Below are 18,292 nucleotides of genomic sequence, written 5' to 3'. Positions count from 1 at the left end.
TTATGCGTAATAGAGGACAACGCCATCTACATTTATGTATATGTTTTTTTTTGTGTAGGTTTTTATGAGAAATATTTTTTTACAGCCCCTACTCTCAATTGTCAAAAATTTTGGCCTCACTATTTATAAAAATATAATTCATCGAGAAAAATTATCTGCAAAACATACTTCCTTTTCTTGTCCGGGAAGGCTGGGATGAGTTTTCGCCGAAGTCTTTCATTCGTCACTTTTTTATTGCGTGGGATTTGATTTGTGTTGTATTTTTCCGAGATTCCAACGCATCAGCGGAATTGTTGATGCATAAACTTATGTGGTGGGCTGTAAAATTGTATCAATGTGTTCTTCGAACATAAATGCCTCTGTAAATATACTTTCCATCCCGGCTGAAGTACTCACGAAGATCCTTTTACAATGTGATGTTATTGACATTTTATCGTTCTGTTGCACTAGTAAACACTTGAATCGTGTCATCGATAATGCCTACTTTTGGTAATGGACTTTCATATGATTGACCAATCTGAATGTTGTAAAACGTTTTCTTTTGTATAGGCCAGGATATAAGTGACCCTTATGATTATCTGTTTACAGGAAACAAAAGTGGAAAACGATTGTATCCTCGACCAAATTTACCTTGCCGAAGATTGCCGATGACTCATTATCACAATACAAAAATGCGTGTATTCGTTATGTCGTAGTTGCTGATGAAGAAAGTGATGAGTACATGTTTCCTTCATGCCAACGTTGTGATTCATATTCTTGTATGTTTGGATGTGTAGAAGACTGGAAACCTAAGTTAGTGGTTGATTTGGGTTCTAAAATAACCCGAATATTTAATGCAACAACGATTGAAATCAGGAGCCATTTGTCTGCGTACAGGATCCAGGACAATTTCCTTAAGCATGGTAACAAGGAAGCCTATATGCACATGACGCAATCTCCTTCCATCAGTATGTCAGGCGTGCAGACGTGTGGATGTGTTGAGGGTGTGTCTATAGGAAGGCATGCTCATGATTATGACCTTATCCAGATGAAGGATTTAGATTGTGTTCATGATCGTAAGGCGAAGGCTCTATTGACAGATAAGAGGGCATTTTGTGTGACCTGCTCATCAATACACCACCTGTCTTCTCCATGTATAGTTGAGGAATACAGAATACATAATTTCAATTGTGAGCAATTTAAAAACGAATTTTGTTTGAGTCTGCAAGAGAATAGTGATAGCCATTTGCTCAGCCCGGGGCTTGGCATGAAAAACCCAGTTGGTTTTCCATTTTTAGTCACAAGTTACCTCAGGGAAGTGTTAATGATCCGATTTTTCAATTCGATCCACCCTTATGTGCTGAGAGCTCCTGGATCCACTGTTTTCATATGCGTGCCGAATTCGGGCAGCCCTCCCAACGTGTGTAGGTCTGTTCTGAACTTCCTCTTCGTGGAAATGAAAGTTGGAAGGTAAATAACTCCCCAGCCCCATAATGAACGTTCAATTCTTAACGTTATTTTGTGTAGCGTACCAAAAATGAATGGTGTTTGGGCTATTGGAGGTCATATCCAACCGCACCAAAACTAATATTTGCTATCGGAATACCAGTAACTTTTCTAAGATGATTTATTATTTTGTTAAGCTATTGTTAAATATAGGCGAGATCGTTTATTCTTCTAGGTTTTCCCGAAAAATGTTCTGTTTAAAAGCTATCAAATTAACTAAATTGAACCTTACTATAATTTAATTTTTCGGTATTATCTTCATTAAGATTAGCATATAATTTCCTTATAATGTCATATATTGTAAGATTAACATAAGAAGGTCTATGATTTGCTCATGGATTGAGGTGAATACCAGAATTGTTCTCTATAATAGCTTTTTATCCAGGCTGGATTGGATACGATGATGAAGCACTAGAATATATTATTAATGTTTAAGGTGAGGGATGTGAATGATTGTGTGTGTGTATATATATATATATATGTGTGTGTATATATATATATATATATATATATATATATATATATATATATATATATATGTGTGTGTGTGTGTGTGTGTATATATATATATATATATATATATATATATATATATATATATATATATATATATGGTACATATATATATATTTATTCGCCTGAATATATAGATATAAGCCTTTTATCTTTAATCGCATGCAGGAAAGGGCTAATTTACTCTAGTTTGGTACTGTCTGCCCAAAATGCTGCACAAAATAATTTAAATGTCACCTTAAACTTTTGCCAATTCATTGTTAAATTCTCAGAGATGCCCTTTTCTTATGGTACTATTGGCAGACTTTTTTCCATTTTAAAATATTTATAAAAAATACAAACTTTATTGGTGTTGCATCAACAATTGCCGTGTTGTAATGGATCAATGTTAAATGGCTGCTCATAATTGTGGTCACGGTTAGACTGGTCTTTATTTATTATCATTTTCCAATATCTTTGAATCTAGCCCTTCATGCCTACCTAGGACTATTTGCGTGGCTCTACTGCCATATGATGTTAAGGGAAACCTGCTGCTAGGAGTGAAAACACAAATTTAACATTGCCCCTCGATTTTAAGTGAACGTTTTGCTGGTGGAGGAGACCTTTGCTCAGTTATGTATTTTGTAGCATTCCACTGAAATATCATATGGAAGCAACCCAGTGGCCCATGCTAAGAGTTGCCTGCAATTGTCAAGCCAACACAATGGCTGCTAAACAATATTGAGTGTCACTATTCTTTGCCCAGTGGCAGCCTATCGAGTTGCTGGTAATTGGCATGAGTGACCTGGTGAACTTGCCACACTGATTTCCCAAGTGAGCAGTCAACAACTAGTCACAACGTTCCTCCATCAAACACTGATTAACGAAAATAGCATAGTTATGTCCTTTGCAGTAATCTTGTTGATTTTATGCGAGAATCCACTGGCTGTCACAGTTGTCTTGATAAACTGCACCATGACCCTTGGGAGGTCCTTGGAGATATATCCCTATGAGCTGAGGATAAACGGATTAGTGATATTGAATGGGAGGAGGGCATATAATGGAACGAGAAAGGGAAGGGAATGAGAAAGTGAAGGGAGCATGTTGAGCAGGGAAAAAGGACAGAGCAAAGAAAGAGTGCATTGGGCAAAATGAAGCAAGCAAAGGCAACAGAGGTTTGGGTCCATGGCATGCAGATTATTGTAGTAGGCATGACAATGGAAGTGAGGGAATTCCCAAGAGAGGTGGGGGAGGAGGTCACCTTGCTGCATTGTACATGACCTCAGCTAAATCAAGTGCCACCTAAGTTCTAATTTCCCTTTGCCCCCCCCCCCCTCTCACTTCAAATTAACTCTCATTGGCCGCACAGTCCTAAGGGTATTTGAAAAAGATAGTGGCAAGCATATTGACTTCCTTCTGAACAATGTTACCTGTTGGCTGCCCTAGTGTGTTACATCTGCAACAATTAGGAAGAGAGAAGAGTGGAAAGTTGTAAGCACAAACTTGGATAGAAATGAATTCAGAGAACCAAGTTGGTGGAAATTAATAGGAGCACTGCAAAGGGAAAGGCTGTAAATTGATATTTTACGCAAAAGGATAAATTCAATGAACTTGTGTTATATTGACATCAATATAAGAGAAATAAATGAATGTTGCTAATAGTAGTAAGAGCAGAGCAGCTAAGAGAATGAATGCTTGGACGAATAAAATTGAAAAAGATTATTGTGGATGTCTATATGTGCTCAAGCAAACACACATGTATATATGTATATTTATGTTTTTAATTACCTTTATTCCCTTGCCAGCGAGACACTTTTTTACTCTAAGATGTGCGCTATAATAAGTCTGTATTTTATGGGCGGAGAGTATTAAGGATATATAAGTTCAAGCTGATTCACCAGAAAAACACTAATAGCTATTTTTTCCTGCATCAGGCACATAAAATGGTTGCTGTTATTACAAATTTCACTGAAAGCACTGTTTTGAGTCAATAGTAAGCAAGAGAGTTTTAATATTTCATGGAAATACCATCCTCAAAAAATTCCCAAATAAAATGTAAATGTATACATTGCATTGCATTTAGTTTAATTTCACATGTGGTGCTGCTGTGAAACTTAATACCAGTTGGGCTAATAGGAATGCCGCCCCTCCGCTAATACATTCATACATATATCTCTCCAAATACACTCAGGGTCTACAGGCATTAGTAGTATGAGAGTGTCGTAAAGCCATAGAAAATGGTTGCTTTTTATACATATTTCAATAATAACAAAAACTAAATATTGCATAAAAATTGAAAATGGCAATAACCTCTTGGTATCTTAAGAAAGAAGGGGATAGGGATGGTGAGGTAGCTAACGTGCTGACTTCCCTACCAGAGGCCCCAGATTCAAATCCCTGAGGCGGCAGATATTTTTCAGTGGTATCCCGATCCCTACTTGAGGGCACTTTGAGTGAGCACGCTGCCCATCAGATGGGATGCTAAGCTGCGGACCCCTTGGTGGCTCTCGTTAAGAGAAGGCTAATGTTGACACTGGGTTTCTCTCCACCCATCCTCCTTTCCCATCCATCCCTAATGGCACAAATGACCTCAGATGTCTGTTGCCTCCCCTAAAAACTACTACTCTTAAAAGAGACGATTTTTGCACAGTATTACACATAAGTTTGAAGTTGTGAATTACACTTCAGAATAAGGGAGTGTAAAGGCATTTTGGCCCATTGATGATAAATTTCTAGGATTTTAGAATGAATAAGCATTGATATACTTTAAGCTGCTGCTTTTTAATGTAGCCATTCAATTTTCTTCTTATAAAGTGTTGACTTCAAATACTCTTAATCTTTTATGTGTGATCCAAGAATTTTTCATAAATTCTAACTTGAAAAATCATGGTGCATCTTATGTGTGTCTTATGGGCCAGGATATATGGTAGAATTCCAACATTTATGGTTGACAGAACAATTCTACATTTCTTATATTTGCCTAGCAAGGTGCAACCTGGCTTTCCACACTAAAATAAACTTATGCCACTCCACAAACATTGTGTCTCCCTTCATTCCATAAAAAATACCTATCCTATTTGTCCCATTGCCTCACTTGACTGGTGTCCTTCCCTCTAATACAGTATTCAGCATTCCCTGCATCCATATTTGCTGACTTCTTTGGGTTTCTCCCAACAACAGTCACCCCCCCCCCCACCACTTTGCTTTGTGCTTTATTGTTTGATTTCCTTTCCCTCAGTTTCACCTTTTCAATCCTTCTATAATACCACATCTCAGAAGCCTCTATTCTATATTTATCACCTTTGCCATATTAACTAAGTTTCTGAGCTGTGCAAAATCTCACTCCATGCCAAAGTTTTCACTGGTATTTTCTTAGCCTCCTTCCTAACATCCCAGTCATCAAGTCCATCCTCACAAAAGCCTCTGTGCCTAACATGATTCTTCTTCTTATATCCATAATACTGCATCCATCTTGATTGAAGGAACTTCCTAGATAACTAAACTGTTCAACCTGATCCAGTTCCTGAAATATTTAACTTAAGCTTTCCTCTTTTTCTTGAGGACCTACCTAGGACTTTTTGTATTGCTTACATGGACCCTCAACCCATACCAATGAGGCAGATTTTCTGATTCATTCAGAAATGCTTGTGACCCCTTGGCTGACTAGCAAGCCAAAGCTCTTTTACTATTTTCTCCATAAATACATTGATAAGCAGGGGTGATAATGGACACCTCTTTCTCACCCTTTTTCTCAACAGTGCCTATCCTGACTCTCACTTGCACTTAACAGTTTGATGCATGTACAGGTTACAAATAAGATATCTATCTATTCAAGCCATTCATTGTGTTCTGGAGTATATTCATTAAGTGTACCCTATGTAATCTATCAAACTACGAAATGTCTATTAAACAGAAAAATACCTCCTGTTTGTATGCTATGTTCCTTTCTATTAGTGGCCTCATTACTGTTATGGCTCTGCTGATACACCTCCTCATCCTGAAATCAAGCAATCTCCTAAGTAACCATTTGCCCTTCCCTCCATCCTCTTGTTGATTACCTTAATTACACCATAGCTAGTTCTAAAATTTTGTAGTTTTCAAAGTAAAATGGTGTTATGATGAAATACAAGCCGTCATGTGAAATCGACCTTATTGTTATATTGCCGTCATATATGACTGCCTATCCCTTTTTTGGAATAAGAACTAACTGTGATAAAATCTTCCTGGATTCTTAAGTGGTCCTGTGGAGACGTTATTAAATCCTACAGCCTTATTGTAATTAATAATTTTTGGTGAAACTTTGTGATATTGTTCCATGATGAATAGCACTGAAGTTAAACTTTGTAATTCCACATTTAAAATAAATATGCCTTAATGTTGTTGGTATTGGCATATTGTTGATTGTGAGGGTGGGCCAGTAACTGTGGAGAGAAGTGGGTTGAGGGAGAAGGGTATAACACCATCAAGACTGTTAACCTTGGGGAGGGGGATACATATATATTATATGTATAATACGTACACATGCACACACACATGTGAGTGCGTATTATATCCCTACATATTTATTGGATATAGTTTGCTAAACTATATCCATATATACGTGTGGATATGATTATATGATTTTGTAACTCAACATTTGCACTTTAATTTTATCATTGTAAAAGTGGATGTCATTATAGTTGATAATTTTCAAATTTTTTTTATTCTTCTTTCTAGAGTGTGTCTTATCCCGAAAGCTCTGGGGTTGGCCAAATCTGAATCTGCCAGTTGTTGCATTGCTGTGGATAGTGGGGCTTTCTCGACATCTGTCGCTGTTGTGGTCGATGAGAAAGTTGTGGCTGTGAAAGACATCCCGGTTGGTGGTTGGCACCTCTCGAAGGAGTTGCACTCTTCTCTTGTGGCCAGGGGATGCATTTCTCCAGAGGGGAGTGGTGGATCTGTGAGTCCGAGGCTTTAATGCATCCACTCTTTCATGTATGTTTGCTCTTCATTGGTAATGCCATGGAACCCATTAGTTAGGTCTGACATTAAAAAATCTGGGATTGTAAATTAGGATTCCACAGCGTACTATACTACCTTGATCAAAAAGTTCCCGGAATAACCACCGTGTGGCGCTCCCATCGTTCCGATTTGAGTTCTGTTTTTTTTGTTAAATTGGTACATCTGTTGTTGATATTCCCTTTAAATCTTAGTGTCATAACTTGACATTTGCAAAAGTTACGTAGCCGAGAGTACATCTATCTCTGTGTGTGTTGGCGATTTTTTACAATTTCAGAAATGGATTTAAATTTGCAACAACGAACTTGTATTAAATTTTGCGTAAAAAACGGATTTAGTGGCGCACGGACGTTGGAAATGTTGGAAAAGTGTTTCGGCAACGATTCTCTAAAAAAAACGGTCGTTTACCAGTGGCACGAGCGGTTCAGAAGTGGTCGTGAGTCAATCGAAGATGATGAACGCAGTGGCAGACCATCGACATCGAAAGTCGGTGAAAAAATTGATAAAGTAAAAGAAATGTTGGTCAATAACCGCAAATTAACCATCAGAGAAATAGCGGAGGACTTGAACATTGCCTATGGATCCGCCCAAGACATTGTGGTTAATGATTTGGGTTTCCGTCGTGTAGCATGCCAAAAGACCTCAATTTCATGCAAAAAAGAGACCGTGTTGACGTCGCAAAAGACATGATTTGCGAGGCTGAATCCGATCCCACATTCATCAAAAGGATCATTACTGGAGACGAGACGTGGGTTTATGAGTACGACACGCAATCCAGACATCAGGCAAGTGAATGGCGTTCACCAAATGAGCCGAGACCAAAAAAACCACGTCGTTTTCAGTCAAAAAAGAAGGCAATGCTGACGGTTTTCATGGATTACAACGGTGTAGTGCATCATGAATTTTTGCCAGAAGGCCAGACAGTAAACAAAGAGTATTATTTGGGCGTTATGAGACGTTTGCGTGAAGCAATTCGCCGAAAGAGACCAGAAATGTGGGCAGAAAACTCGTGGATTTTGCACCATGATAACGCACCGTCGCACAGTGCTATCATTATTCGTAATTTTTTGACGAAAAATGCAACAAATACCATCCAACAGCCACCGAATTCACCTGATTTGGCTCCCTGTGACTTCTTTCTGTTCAATCGAGTTAAAAAACCATTACGGGGAACGCGTTTTAGCAGCCGAGAGGAAGTAATGGAAAAATCGCAGGAAGCACTGATGGACATACCGAAAACCGAATATAAAAAAATGTTTCGAGGATTGGATCAAGCACTGGCATAAGTGTGTTGCAGTCGATGGGGATTACTTTGAAGGGGACAATATAGATTTAGATGAATAAACTTGTATTTTTAATTTTCTGAATAAATTCCGGGAAATTTTTGATCAAGGTAGTATGCTTAAATATTAATCATCAACTTGATGAATGATTTGTAGCGTAACTGTTCGTTCAAACTGCTCAAGTTTGGACTTCAGTAGATGCTCTTGGAAAATAAATTAGCAAAACTGATTGTGATTGCCAGCACATGTAGGTGTGTGATACATGTCCTTTCATGGTAACCTAGGCAACACACATTAGCCTTCTGAATATGTGGATTTAATTTGCATCGGATAATATGGGAGATGATCACGGATGAGATGATAAGAAAAATAGATATGAAAAGAAAATGGAAGAATGTAAACACAGAGTTAGGCAGAAGGAAGGACAAAGAGTTAAATAACAAATTGAGACGGGCAACAAATAAAGCATGGTGGAAGACGCAGTGCAAGGATATGTAAAGTTTGCAGAGGATGGGTGAAATTGATATGCTATACCAGAAGGTTAAAACCCTATCGGGGAATAAGAAGGGAAGATCTGTGCTAACAGTTAAGAGATGAGTTGGGTAAGATAATAATTGACACAAAAAAAAGATCCAAGACAAATGGAAGGAATATATGGGAGAACCAATGGTAATGAACTTAGGCCAACAAGGTTTTACATGGAAAGAGGACATGACATAGAGGAAGATAGCTTAAGTCCAGACTTACTCGACGGAGAGATAGAAAGGACATTAAGGGAGATGAAATCAAATATGGTTGTGGGGGTGGACAACAGTCCCGTGGAACTACTAAAAGGTTTAGGTAAATGAGAGGGGAAGAGTCTATATAGGCTGATTTGTAGCATCTAGGAGGAAGGAATCTGGCCGAAACACTTTGAGAGATCAGTCTTAGTTCCTATTCTGAAAAAGATAAAGGCTACATCATCTGAGGAGTACAGAACAATAAGTTTAATTTCCCATGCAGCTAAAGTGGTTCTTAGGATCATCAACAAAAGGATGGGGGCTAAGGCTAATGATTACTTAGGACATGATCAGTTTGAGTCAAGAAAGGGGAGAGACACTCGCGATACCATTGCAGTAATGAGACATCAGTAATCAAGAGGAATATATAATACAACCAGGACATATTTCCTTGTTTTGTAGATTTTGAATAGGTGTTTGATTGAGTGAATTGGTAAAAAATAATGAATGCATTGTAGAAAATAGGAATAGAATGGAGGGACAGGAGACTAATCCGCACCTGTACATGTCTCAGACTGCTCAGTTGCGAGTGGGGAACGGGAAGTCTGGATGGGCAGTGTTAGGAAGAGGTTTAAGGCAGGTTTGCCCATTATCACCGGTGCTGTTCAACGTATGTGGAGGAAATAATTGAAGAGGCATGGGAAGAACTGGAGGTAGGAATGAAAGTCGAAGGGGAATTTGGAAAAAAATCAGTTAGGTTTGCTGATGACCGAGCTTGAGTTTGTCAGTCAGCCAAGGGGTTGTAAGCAATCCTGAGTGAATTGGAAATTCAGTGCGATAGGTATGGGATGAGAAAAATGCCAAGCTAAACATTAAAATAGGAGGGCAAAAACTAGAGCAATTAGAACAGTTTATGCATCTCAGAAGTGTTTTGGACCAGCATGGTCAAAGTAGTTGGGACGTAAGGAGAAGAATCGCATTAGGGTAAGAGGCTTTCACAAGGAGGAGGGATTTGATGACGGATGCTGAGTAAGGATGGAGAAGGTGAAATGGATCGAAAGGGAAATAAATAAGGAAGTGCTAGTGCAAGGAAAGAGGATTAATGGGAGAAATCCTAAGTAGGCAGGAAAAATGGATGAAGGGCATATTGTTAGGCAGTGGGATGTTGAAGACTGTAATAGACGGGAGAATGTTAGGCAGACAAGGAAAGGGCAGGATCAGGACAGGGATGTTGGGCGAGAGGAAGGGAAGAAGGAAGTACATACAGATGAAGAGGGACCTGATGTAGAGTAGGTTGCTGGATTGTGTTTTGTTAGGAGTCGCAAAATATTTATTTGGTAGTTGTGTCCATCCAAAACCTACCTTAACTGCTAGATTATTTAATAATGATAGGGGAGATTGAACTGACCTAAAATGGAGGCCTTTATGAAAAGCTAATCCGGGGGGGGGAAAGAGTATAAATGGAGTAGGCTAGAGGAGGGGGGGCGAAGCTCGTTGCCTGAATTCCTTGAGAACAAGCGACCTTTGCTTAGTGTCTATGGATGGCACATCCCACAATGAGCATTCTTCACTGGGACTTGCCTGATGCCAATGCAGCCACCTTTGGGTATTAAGTCCTGTGAGCATAATCTCTGAACCTGGCCACCCCTCTTGCTGTTCTTTTCCTTCTTTACTGTGGCATCCTCCGCCAGGTTACTCTGAGCAAGCTGCACCATAGCCATGATGAAGACATGAGAAAGTTGAACTTTTCACGTTATGGAAAGATTTATTATGATGCTCATATCAGCTTATTGAGGTTTCATCAGGTTTATTGACTCACTGCTGAAGATAAATTATTTAATGATAAATACCTTGTACATCTAAGATAAATGAAATTCAACTTAACCACAATATTGCAGTTATGTCATCCAAATACTCATTTTTGGATTCTAATAGCTGTTACTTTTGGGAAGCAATTTCATGAAGCCTTTTAGGAAGATGCACCTGCTCATCCTCATGGAGTCCACCGATTGGGAAAACATGAAAACTTTGAGGTATTCTGGATAAATTGATTTTTAACACAGTTGAGTAAGAAACACTTCGGTCCACCTGGAGCTATGTATCTAATAAACAGTTCATGCAAAAACTCTCAAAGATCAAAGAAAGATTAGGATAACTGTGATGTTTTTGTTTTACTGCGTGTTTCAGCAGGTTTTTTATTTTGTTGATTTACTTTTAATATCCGAGTGTTTGTGATTTTTGTGGGATGGTGGAAGTGTATAGTTTTATTCCTTGGTTGCCTATTTGCTTATAAAGCTGCTCATGGTACTTCTACCTACGACTTATAAATACAGTGTTCCTGCAGTGATATCTGATTTCCTCGTCACTGTCAGCATTCTTGTTTTGGTTCATGTTGGCAAATTACTGAACCCAATACAGTAACCACTAGTTCTATGGAAGGATTTCTCCCTCAATTCACCCCTCAACCATGCATGAATATTTTCATCCCAGTCACCTCAATGATCAATGATATTTATCCCTATCCAACCTGTGCAAAGGAAATAAAATTAATTATTGGCAAACTAGTGTTAACCGTTCAGCTGGATGGGATGAGGTTCTTAGGTCACTCTTGAAGGGTAATTGCTACAATCATCTTTTAGCTCCTATTACTCATTTAGTTAATGCCTCTCTGTCTTCAGGAACATTTTGTGACTAACTAAAAAGGCAGTGGTTATCCCATTACGCGAGAATAGTGATCATCTAGCAAAGGACAATTACCATCCAATATCGAAGCTTTCAGTCTTCTAAAAATTAAAGAAACTGTCATTGCCAATGGGATAATGACACTTCTTGTAACACATGGCATTTTAACTAGTTCTCAAATTGGATTCATCCAAGGATGTTGAGTAGAAATTGCCCTTTATAAGTTTATTAATTCAGTTCTGGATGGCCTTGATCGTCATGTCAATACAATGGGTATTTTTTATGATCTTAAGAAGGCGTTTGACTCAGTTGATTATGAAAATCTATTGAACAAAATCTGCCTTAATGGATTAAGAGGTAAGGCAAATGATTTTATAAGACCCTTCCTTACTACTAGAACTTGAATGGTGACCATTTCAAGTGATAAAGTGACAAAATATTCATTCTCATACCAGGAAGTAGTTAGGGGTGTTCCCCAAGGTTCTGTTCTGGGACCTTTACTATGCTTGCTGTGTATAAATGATTATAAATGATCTGCCAACAACATTAATTGTGAAGTCTATATGCATGCAGATGATACAAATCACTCACTAAAACAGAAGGGTAATGTTACAATTTTAGTTCAAAATGCTGTCTCTAACATTGAGAACTGGTGTGACTTGAACAGGATGGTTATAACTAAAAGCAAATCCTCTTTTGTTCTTTTTCATCCATCACGAAAAAGAAATATCATAGCCTGTACAATACATTTGTTGACTGCATCCTGAGGCCTGTCATAGATATTAAATTTCTTGGGCTTTTTATCAATGAAACATTAAGTTGGGAGACTCATATTGACTCTCCCTCATCATCAGTAGCCTCTGGGCTGCTACCTAATCAGGAGAATGATTAAATTAACAAATTCGGCAACAGTCATCTCTAAATACTATGATCATATTTACTCCAGGTTAAAATATGGCATTGTGGCATGGTGGAACTCACGAAAAACCAAACGGCTTTTTAAATTGCAAAAATGAGCAATTAGAATCATCTGCAATTCCAAAAGAAACCTATTTAAACAATTGAGAATTTTTCCATTAGTATGTATTCATATGTATGATGATATTATGTACCTCAATGAATGTAGACTTAAAATAAATTTGATCAGTAACCAAGGTGTTCATAATTATCACACCAGACATAGACAGGATTTTATTGTATTGTAACACTCCCAACAGAAATACATGGACCAGCTACAGGAATGACTCAGGAAATGCGGGTACCCTGAACAACTATTGAACAATAAAATTCTCAAACCATCATCCCAATACACTCCTCTCCCCAAACCAAACTGCCTAAAATGCCCTAACTTTATCACCACTTTCTTCCCTGGAACCCACAAAATTAAACATATAATAAGTGAACTCTTCCCGATTATTCATAGCAGTCAGTCCACATCACTTATTTATTCCCACATTGTCCCTCTGTTTCGTCAAAATGCTGGTTGAACTTGTGAGACGTCTTCAGGTCGACAGGACCACCTGCGGGCCCACCTGTCTCTTCCCCACTCCTTTCCGCACCATGCAACTGCCCATGCTACAAATGCTGCCATCTTCTAAGACCCACCACCTCCCTGACTACCATATTCCAACGTAAGAGTTATCCTGTACCACCTGCACCTCAAAAAACATTATCACCACCTCTCCTGTAATTTCTGCCCTGCTTTTTACGTGGACGAATGCACCACCACCCTTTCCCTCCACATGAAAAACTACTGCTACTCCACTAAATTTCCCATCTTCCCTAATTATTCCATCCCTATCCACACTGCTTCCCACGACCAATCTTTCGATAACTGCTTCTCTGTTTCTGTGATTGAAACCCTTCCCAAGTCTACAAGTAGCATTCAGGTGAGAACCTGCGAGATGGTGTATATCTGGGTGCTCCAGTCATTTAAACCTCCCGGGCTGGATCAAGCCCACTGAATCCATCCAATCCACACATCCCCTCCCACCCCCTTGCCCGTTTCCTATTCGTCCCTTACCTCTCCTCCTCTCACTATTCCCTCACACTTATGCTCTCCGCTCCTCCCCCAAGAATGGAATTCTGATGATGACGGCTGTGCCATCAAAATGTCAAAAGTACACATGTGAGTGTCCTTTCTTGGTGTTTCTGTGTTTAAATGTCTTGATCAATGTTTTTATGTATTTGTGTCATTGTCAGAGAGCGTTCTGTTTCGAAGATATATAGTATGTATATATTTACACATGCAAATACGTATACATATATGTATGTATATTTTTTGTGCGTGTGTTTCCTTTGACTAAACCTTATTCATAATTTTCTTGAGTATTTTTTTAGTATGGAATGCATTATCATATTTTACATTAATTTTTATGGGAATAATTCTTTTGCATAACAAGCATTTCACATTATGAGTAAGATTCTGGAATGAATTATGCTCATTAAGTGAGGTTCCCCTTCATGTACTACCTTTGCACATGGCACTCCTACTCTAATAATAAAGTGGGTTGCTTTCAATATAATTTTTATAGTAATGAAGTTGATCATGGACCATTGCAACCAGGCCACAGCCCAATGAACAATGCGGCCATTATTGATCAACACAGAGAGCATGACTGAAAAATAATAAGCTTACAGCATGAAAATATTTAGCAATTGATATAATTGAACTCAAAACGCTGAGAATAAGAAGTTATATTGCAATTATTTTTGATTTTGAGGAAAATAATCACTTAGTAAGTATAAATGAAAACTGGAACATTTTATTTAAACTTAATTGCATCCTGTAACTTTTTTATGAGTTCAGGGATGACAACGGAGCTAGCTCAGATAATTCTCTCAATTGTACGAATTAAGATATTAATTTGAGGTATATTTGTAATATAAGGAGTTTCATCCATATTGCAGTCATTTGTGAAACCCCTTTTATGGTCTCTGAACATGGACTCAATCTTCAATCAAACCAGTCACAGATTACTAACATGGCACTTTTGCAGCTGTAATTCGAAATTATGGTTCCTCTCAGATGCCTTTAAGTCAAACTTTTATAATGTGCAGTAAAATGGGTAAGTGAAATGTTGTTGCATAATTATGGTACATGTGATGTCTTGATGGGAAATGAACCAATATTTTAGTTGTCTGGTAACAATATTCTCCTCATTTCCAAATAGAGATTACTGTCTCCATTTAATGGCAGTGCCAAGTGCCATACCATTGCGCCTAGGCAATCAATGTACTATGATTTTATTTTCCGTTGTAGTTGCTGTTACAATAGTAACCAACTGCAACTTCGGAATTGTAAATTCTTCTCCACTGTTGCTCCATAACCATGGACATACTTAGCTTACCTAATATTTGAAAATCCAAGTGTGGCGAGGTAATCCAGTGGTTAGGGTTATGGTCTACTAATTGGAGAGCCTGTGTTTGACTCCCGGGGATGCCTTTGGACACCCTCAGCTTCACCAAAGGGGTGTGATTTTTCATAAGCAATGGAATGGAAAAGAACCGGCTCCCTCCCTTAATGTGTGGACTTCACATGCTATTAACCTTAGTATTATGCAAGTTTTATTTTGAAAGTGCCTGTCAAACCATATTTTGAGATGATTATGTCCTGCAATGCTTGCATATTCCATGGCATAGGATTAGTGCAATAAAATTTGAGGCAAATAATTTGTTGAAGAAGAAACTACGACTGGAGCTGCAGCCAGTCCTTTGCCCCATCATCGGTGAATGCCAGGTTACATGGTCCCTGAACATGTCCATAAAAAATGGTTGTGTGTTTAGGGTTCCAGAATGATAAAATGGCTCCTCTGGCCTGCCCTGTGCGTTTTTCTTAGGTTGAGAGGTAGGTCTGTCATAAGAGATGAATCTTGGTTCATTTCTTTTCTTTCCCCTGTCCAGGGATGCATTCACCGCCTGAGCCCATCAGAGGCGAAAGCTTCAAGATGGAAACGTTCAGCAAGGCCCCCTCAGGTCCCCATTGTTTCATTTGATGAGGCCTCGGTTAAGTCCATGTGCCGATTGGCTCCATCTTTGCACAGCAAGAAACCAAGCATGAACCTTAGTCAGACGCAGACTGTTTACCTCAACAGAGCATGTAATCATGAAGACTGTTCCAAGGACTTGGTCCAGGTGAGTGGTTTGGGTGAAAAGATGAAGTGTGAATGAATATTTAGGAGGTTAGTCGTTTGAAAAAATATTTGTGAATGAAAGACTAGCGTAAAACAACAACATTGACAGTTTGTAAACTCTTGGAAATCCTATTTTAACCCATTAAACATTGTGTGTAATGGTGGATTCACAAGGGTCTCTTGAAGCACGCTGCAGTCTCTTGATCATCCCATAAGTTGTGATGACTTCAAACTCATCAATTTACTGGGTGTGTGCTATGAGGGTGTATCAAGCGTTTTACTCTGTTCTTTAGCATTGTTTTCAGAAAGGAATAGCTCAGAATTCAATTTTGCGCGGGCGATTCAAAAAGTAAGGTTTCCTATTTCTTTTTTCCATGAAAAATCAAATTTATTCTCAACTTTGCATACTTTGTTGGAGAGGTTGTCACAATAAATGCTGCTGGGAGGAGCAATTCAATGCATGTTCAAGCCCAATGTCATAATGTAATAACAGCAATAAAAATCTTATTTGGATAATTAGTTAGGAACACTCTCTTAGGCTTAGCTATGCGGAATTTCTTCATATTCCAAGGAATGGTGGAAAAAACCGTTCTATTTCATTATTACATTGTATCATATTTATTTTTTCCACCATTCCATGGAATAATTAGATCGGATTTAACCCTTGATAAATACTACAAGTTTACATTATTGAACCCAGATTTTACATTAAATCTTAGAAATTACTCTATTTTTTCTCTTTATTCAATAGTTTCATTTATATCCTGAAGTTTTCATATTTATATCAGGTAAATCAATTAATCAAACATCAAATCCTAATCAGTTAATGGATGATCTCTCATTAAGGCACAAGAAAATATTTAATGAATGTGAAGTATAGCCACTCTTATGTATCAAAGAGTCCTTTTAAACTGGAAGAACAGTATGCATCACATGGAACTTTTCTTGGATTTTGAGGAGGATGCAGAACGATTATCCATATTTTGCAATATAATTAGCTGTAACATTTTTGATGGGTGGCCATGTACTATCATTTGTAGCATCCAGCCTTTTGCTCTGAAATTTGGCCTTTTGCAATTGATATATCCTTGGTGAATTTTGGTGCATCCCTGTAGTATACAAGGTGTGATCAAAAAAGTCCGGACCGATTTTATTCTGCGCAAACCGTTCAACGGATCGAAACAAGACAGTGCAAGAGGTGTTGCATTTGTTTACGTCAAGTTGTTATGCAGCAGCAGCAGTAAATGTCTTAACCTGTTCATCGCCACGTGCAACAGCAGCAATGAAAGAGCTAGAGGAACAGGGTGTGTGCATGAAATTTTATTTCAAACTTGGCAAAAGTGCTACAGAGATATTTGGAATGATTCAGTAAGCCTTGGTTAATGAAGCTATGAGTTGAAGCCAGTATTTTGAGGGTACAGTCAATTTTAATAAGGCAGAACCTCTACAGATGAAGATTCACAAACAGGGCGGCCTTCCACTTCGACAGATCCCAAGCATGTCACATTGGTGAACGATTTGGTGCGGGCAAATCGCCATTTAACTGGTAGGGAGATAGCCAAGGAAGTGAACATTAGTTTTAGATCTTGTCAGATAACTTTGTCACGATCAGCGCCATGTGAGCCAGCACATTATCTGTCAAAATGTCTGTCAGTGTTTTTTGCCAGAACTTCCGTGATCCCACAGCCACCCTGCTCTCTAGATGTGGCTCTATCAGACTTCTTTTTGTTTCCTAAGTTAAAATCAACCTTGAAAGGGTGCCGATTGACTCTATTGTGGACATTAAAACTAATTGTATGGCGGACCTGAAGAGGATCCCTGAGTCTGCTTACTGGGCATGGTTCAAGAGCTGGAAGAAACTTTGGCAAAGGTGTGTTGTCAGACAAGGCATGTACTTTGAGGGCGACAAGTTCGATTAAGCTGTATCCGTCGAAATAAACAAGTTTTAAAATCAGTCCTGCCTGTGATTTTGATCATACCTTGTACTCCATTTACAGTGGTGTGAATTTTTTAATGAACAATGGGCCAAAGTATCCTTTGTGGCAAACTTCAGTTTGGCATATGGAGCACCTCCAGACTGAAGGAAGCATCAAAGGATCTTTAGTGAACGAGATGATGGGCCGTCAAAATTCTTCGAGTCAACTGCAAGGTTGAGAAGGGTAAAATCTTGGAGGATATGGCCACTGAAGCTTTATTCATGGTAATGATAATGAAATTAAGTGGTTGTGGTAGTCAGCTTGATTCAGATTTCTCGATTTAATCTATATGGGAAGGCAAGAGTTATGAAGATTTCACTTTCGAAATGAAGTGCCTCTCCTAGAAATGACAATAAAATTTTACATCATTGATGAAAGGAGTGCTGCAGGGGCAGATTCAAATGCTATTAAAAAAGGGAAATTTCTGGTGGCTGCTATTACAATATCTTCAAAGTGGACAGTGTGGTGGCAATGTGTTTAATTCTCTTGTATATCATGAATAGTCTTGTCACAGTTATCCTTAA

The 18,292-nt window shown here is 38.5% G+C and overlaps 1 protein-coding gene across 1 annotated transcript in view; it reads left to right on the top strand.

The window, feature by feature from the left end:
* Window positions 1-270: 270 nt before the first annotated feature.
* The window catches only part of LOC139695671 (uncharacterized), a 28,656-nt gene continuing 10,634 nt past the window's right edge, over window positions 271-18,292 (top strand). Inside the window, exons 1-4 of the mRNA XM_071594471.1 lie at window positions 271-489; window positions 589-1,449; window positions 6,694-6,916; window positions 15,563-15,793. Of these exons, the coding sequence (XP_071450572.1) occupies window positions 335-489; window positions 589-1,449; window positions 6,694-6,916; window positions 15,563-15,793 (1,470 nt within the window). The 5' untranslated portion in view covers window positions 271-334. The remainder of the gene's footprint in view (window positions 490-588; window positions 1,450-6,693; window positions 6,917-15,562; window positions 15,794-18,292) is intronic.

The sequence above is a fragment of the Hetaerina americana genome, unplaced genomic scaffold, assembly GCF_022747635.1.
Source record: "Hetaerina americana unplaced genomic scaffold, ioHetAmer1.1.p SCAF_1, whole genome shotgun sequence".
In the NCBI taxonomy this organism is placed as follows: Eukaryota; Metazoa; Arthropoda; class Insecta; order Odonata; family Calopterygidae; genus Hetaerina; species Hetaerina americana.
The sequence above is the reverse complement of the archived record's forward strand: the minus strand, read 5'-3'. Positions and strand labels throughout refer to the sequence as shown.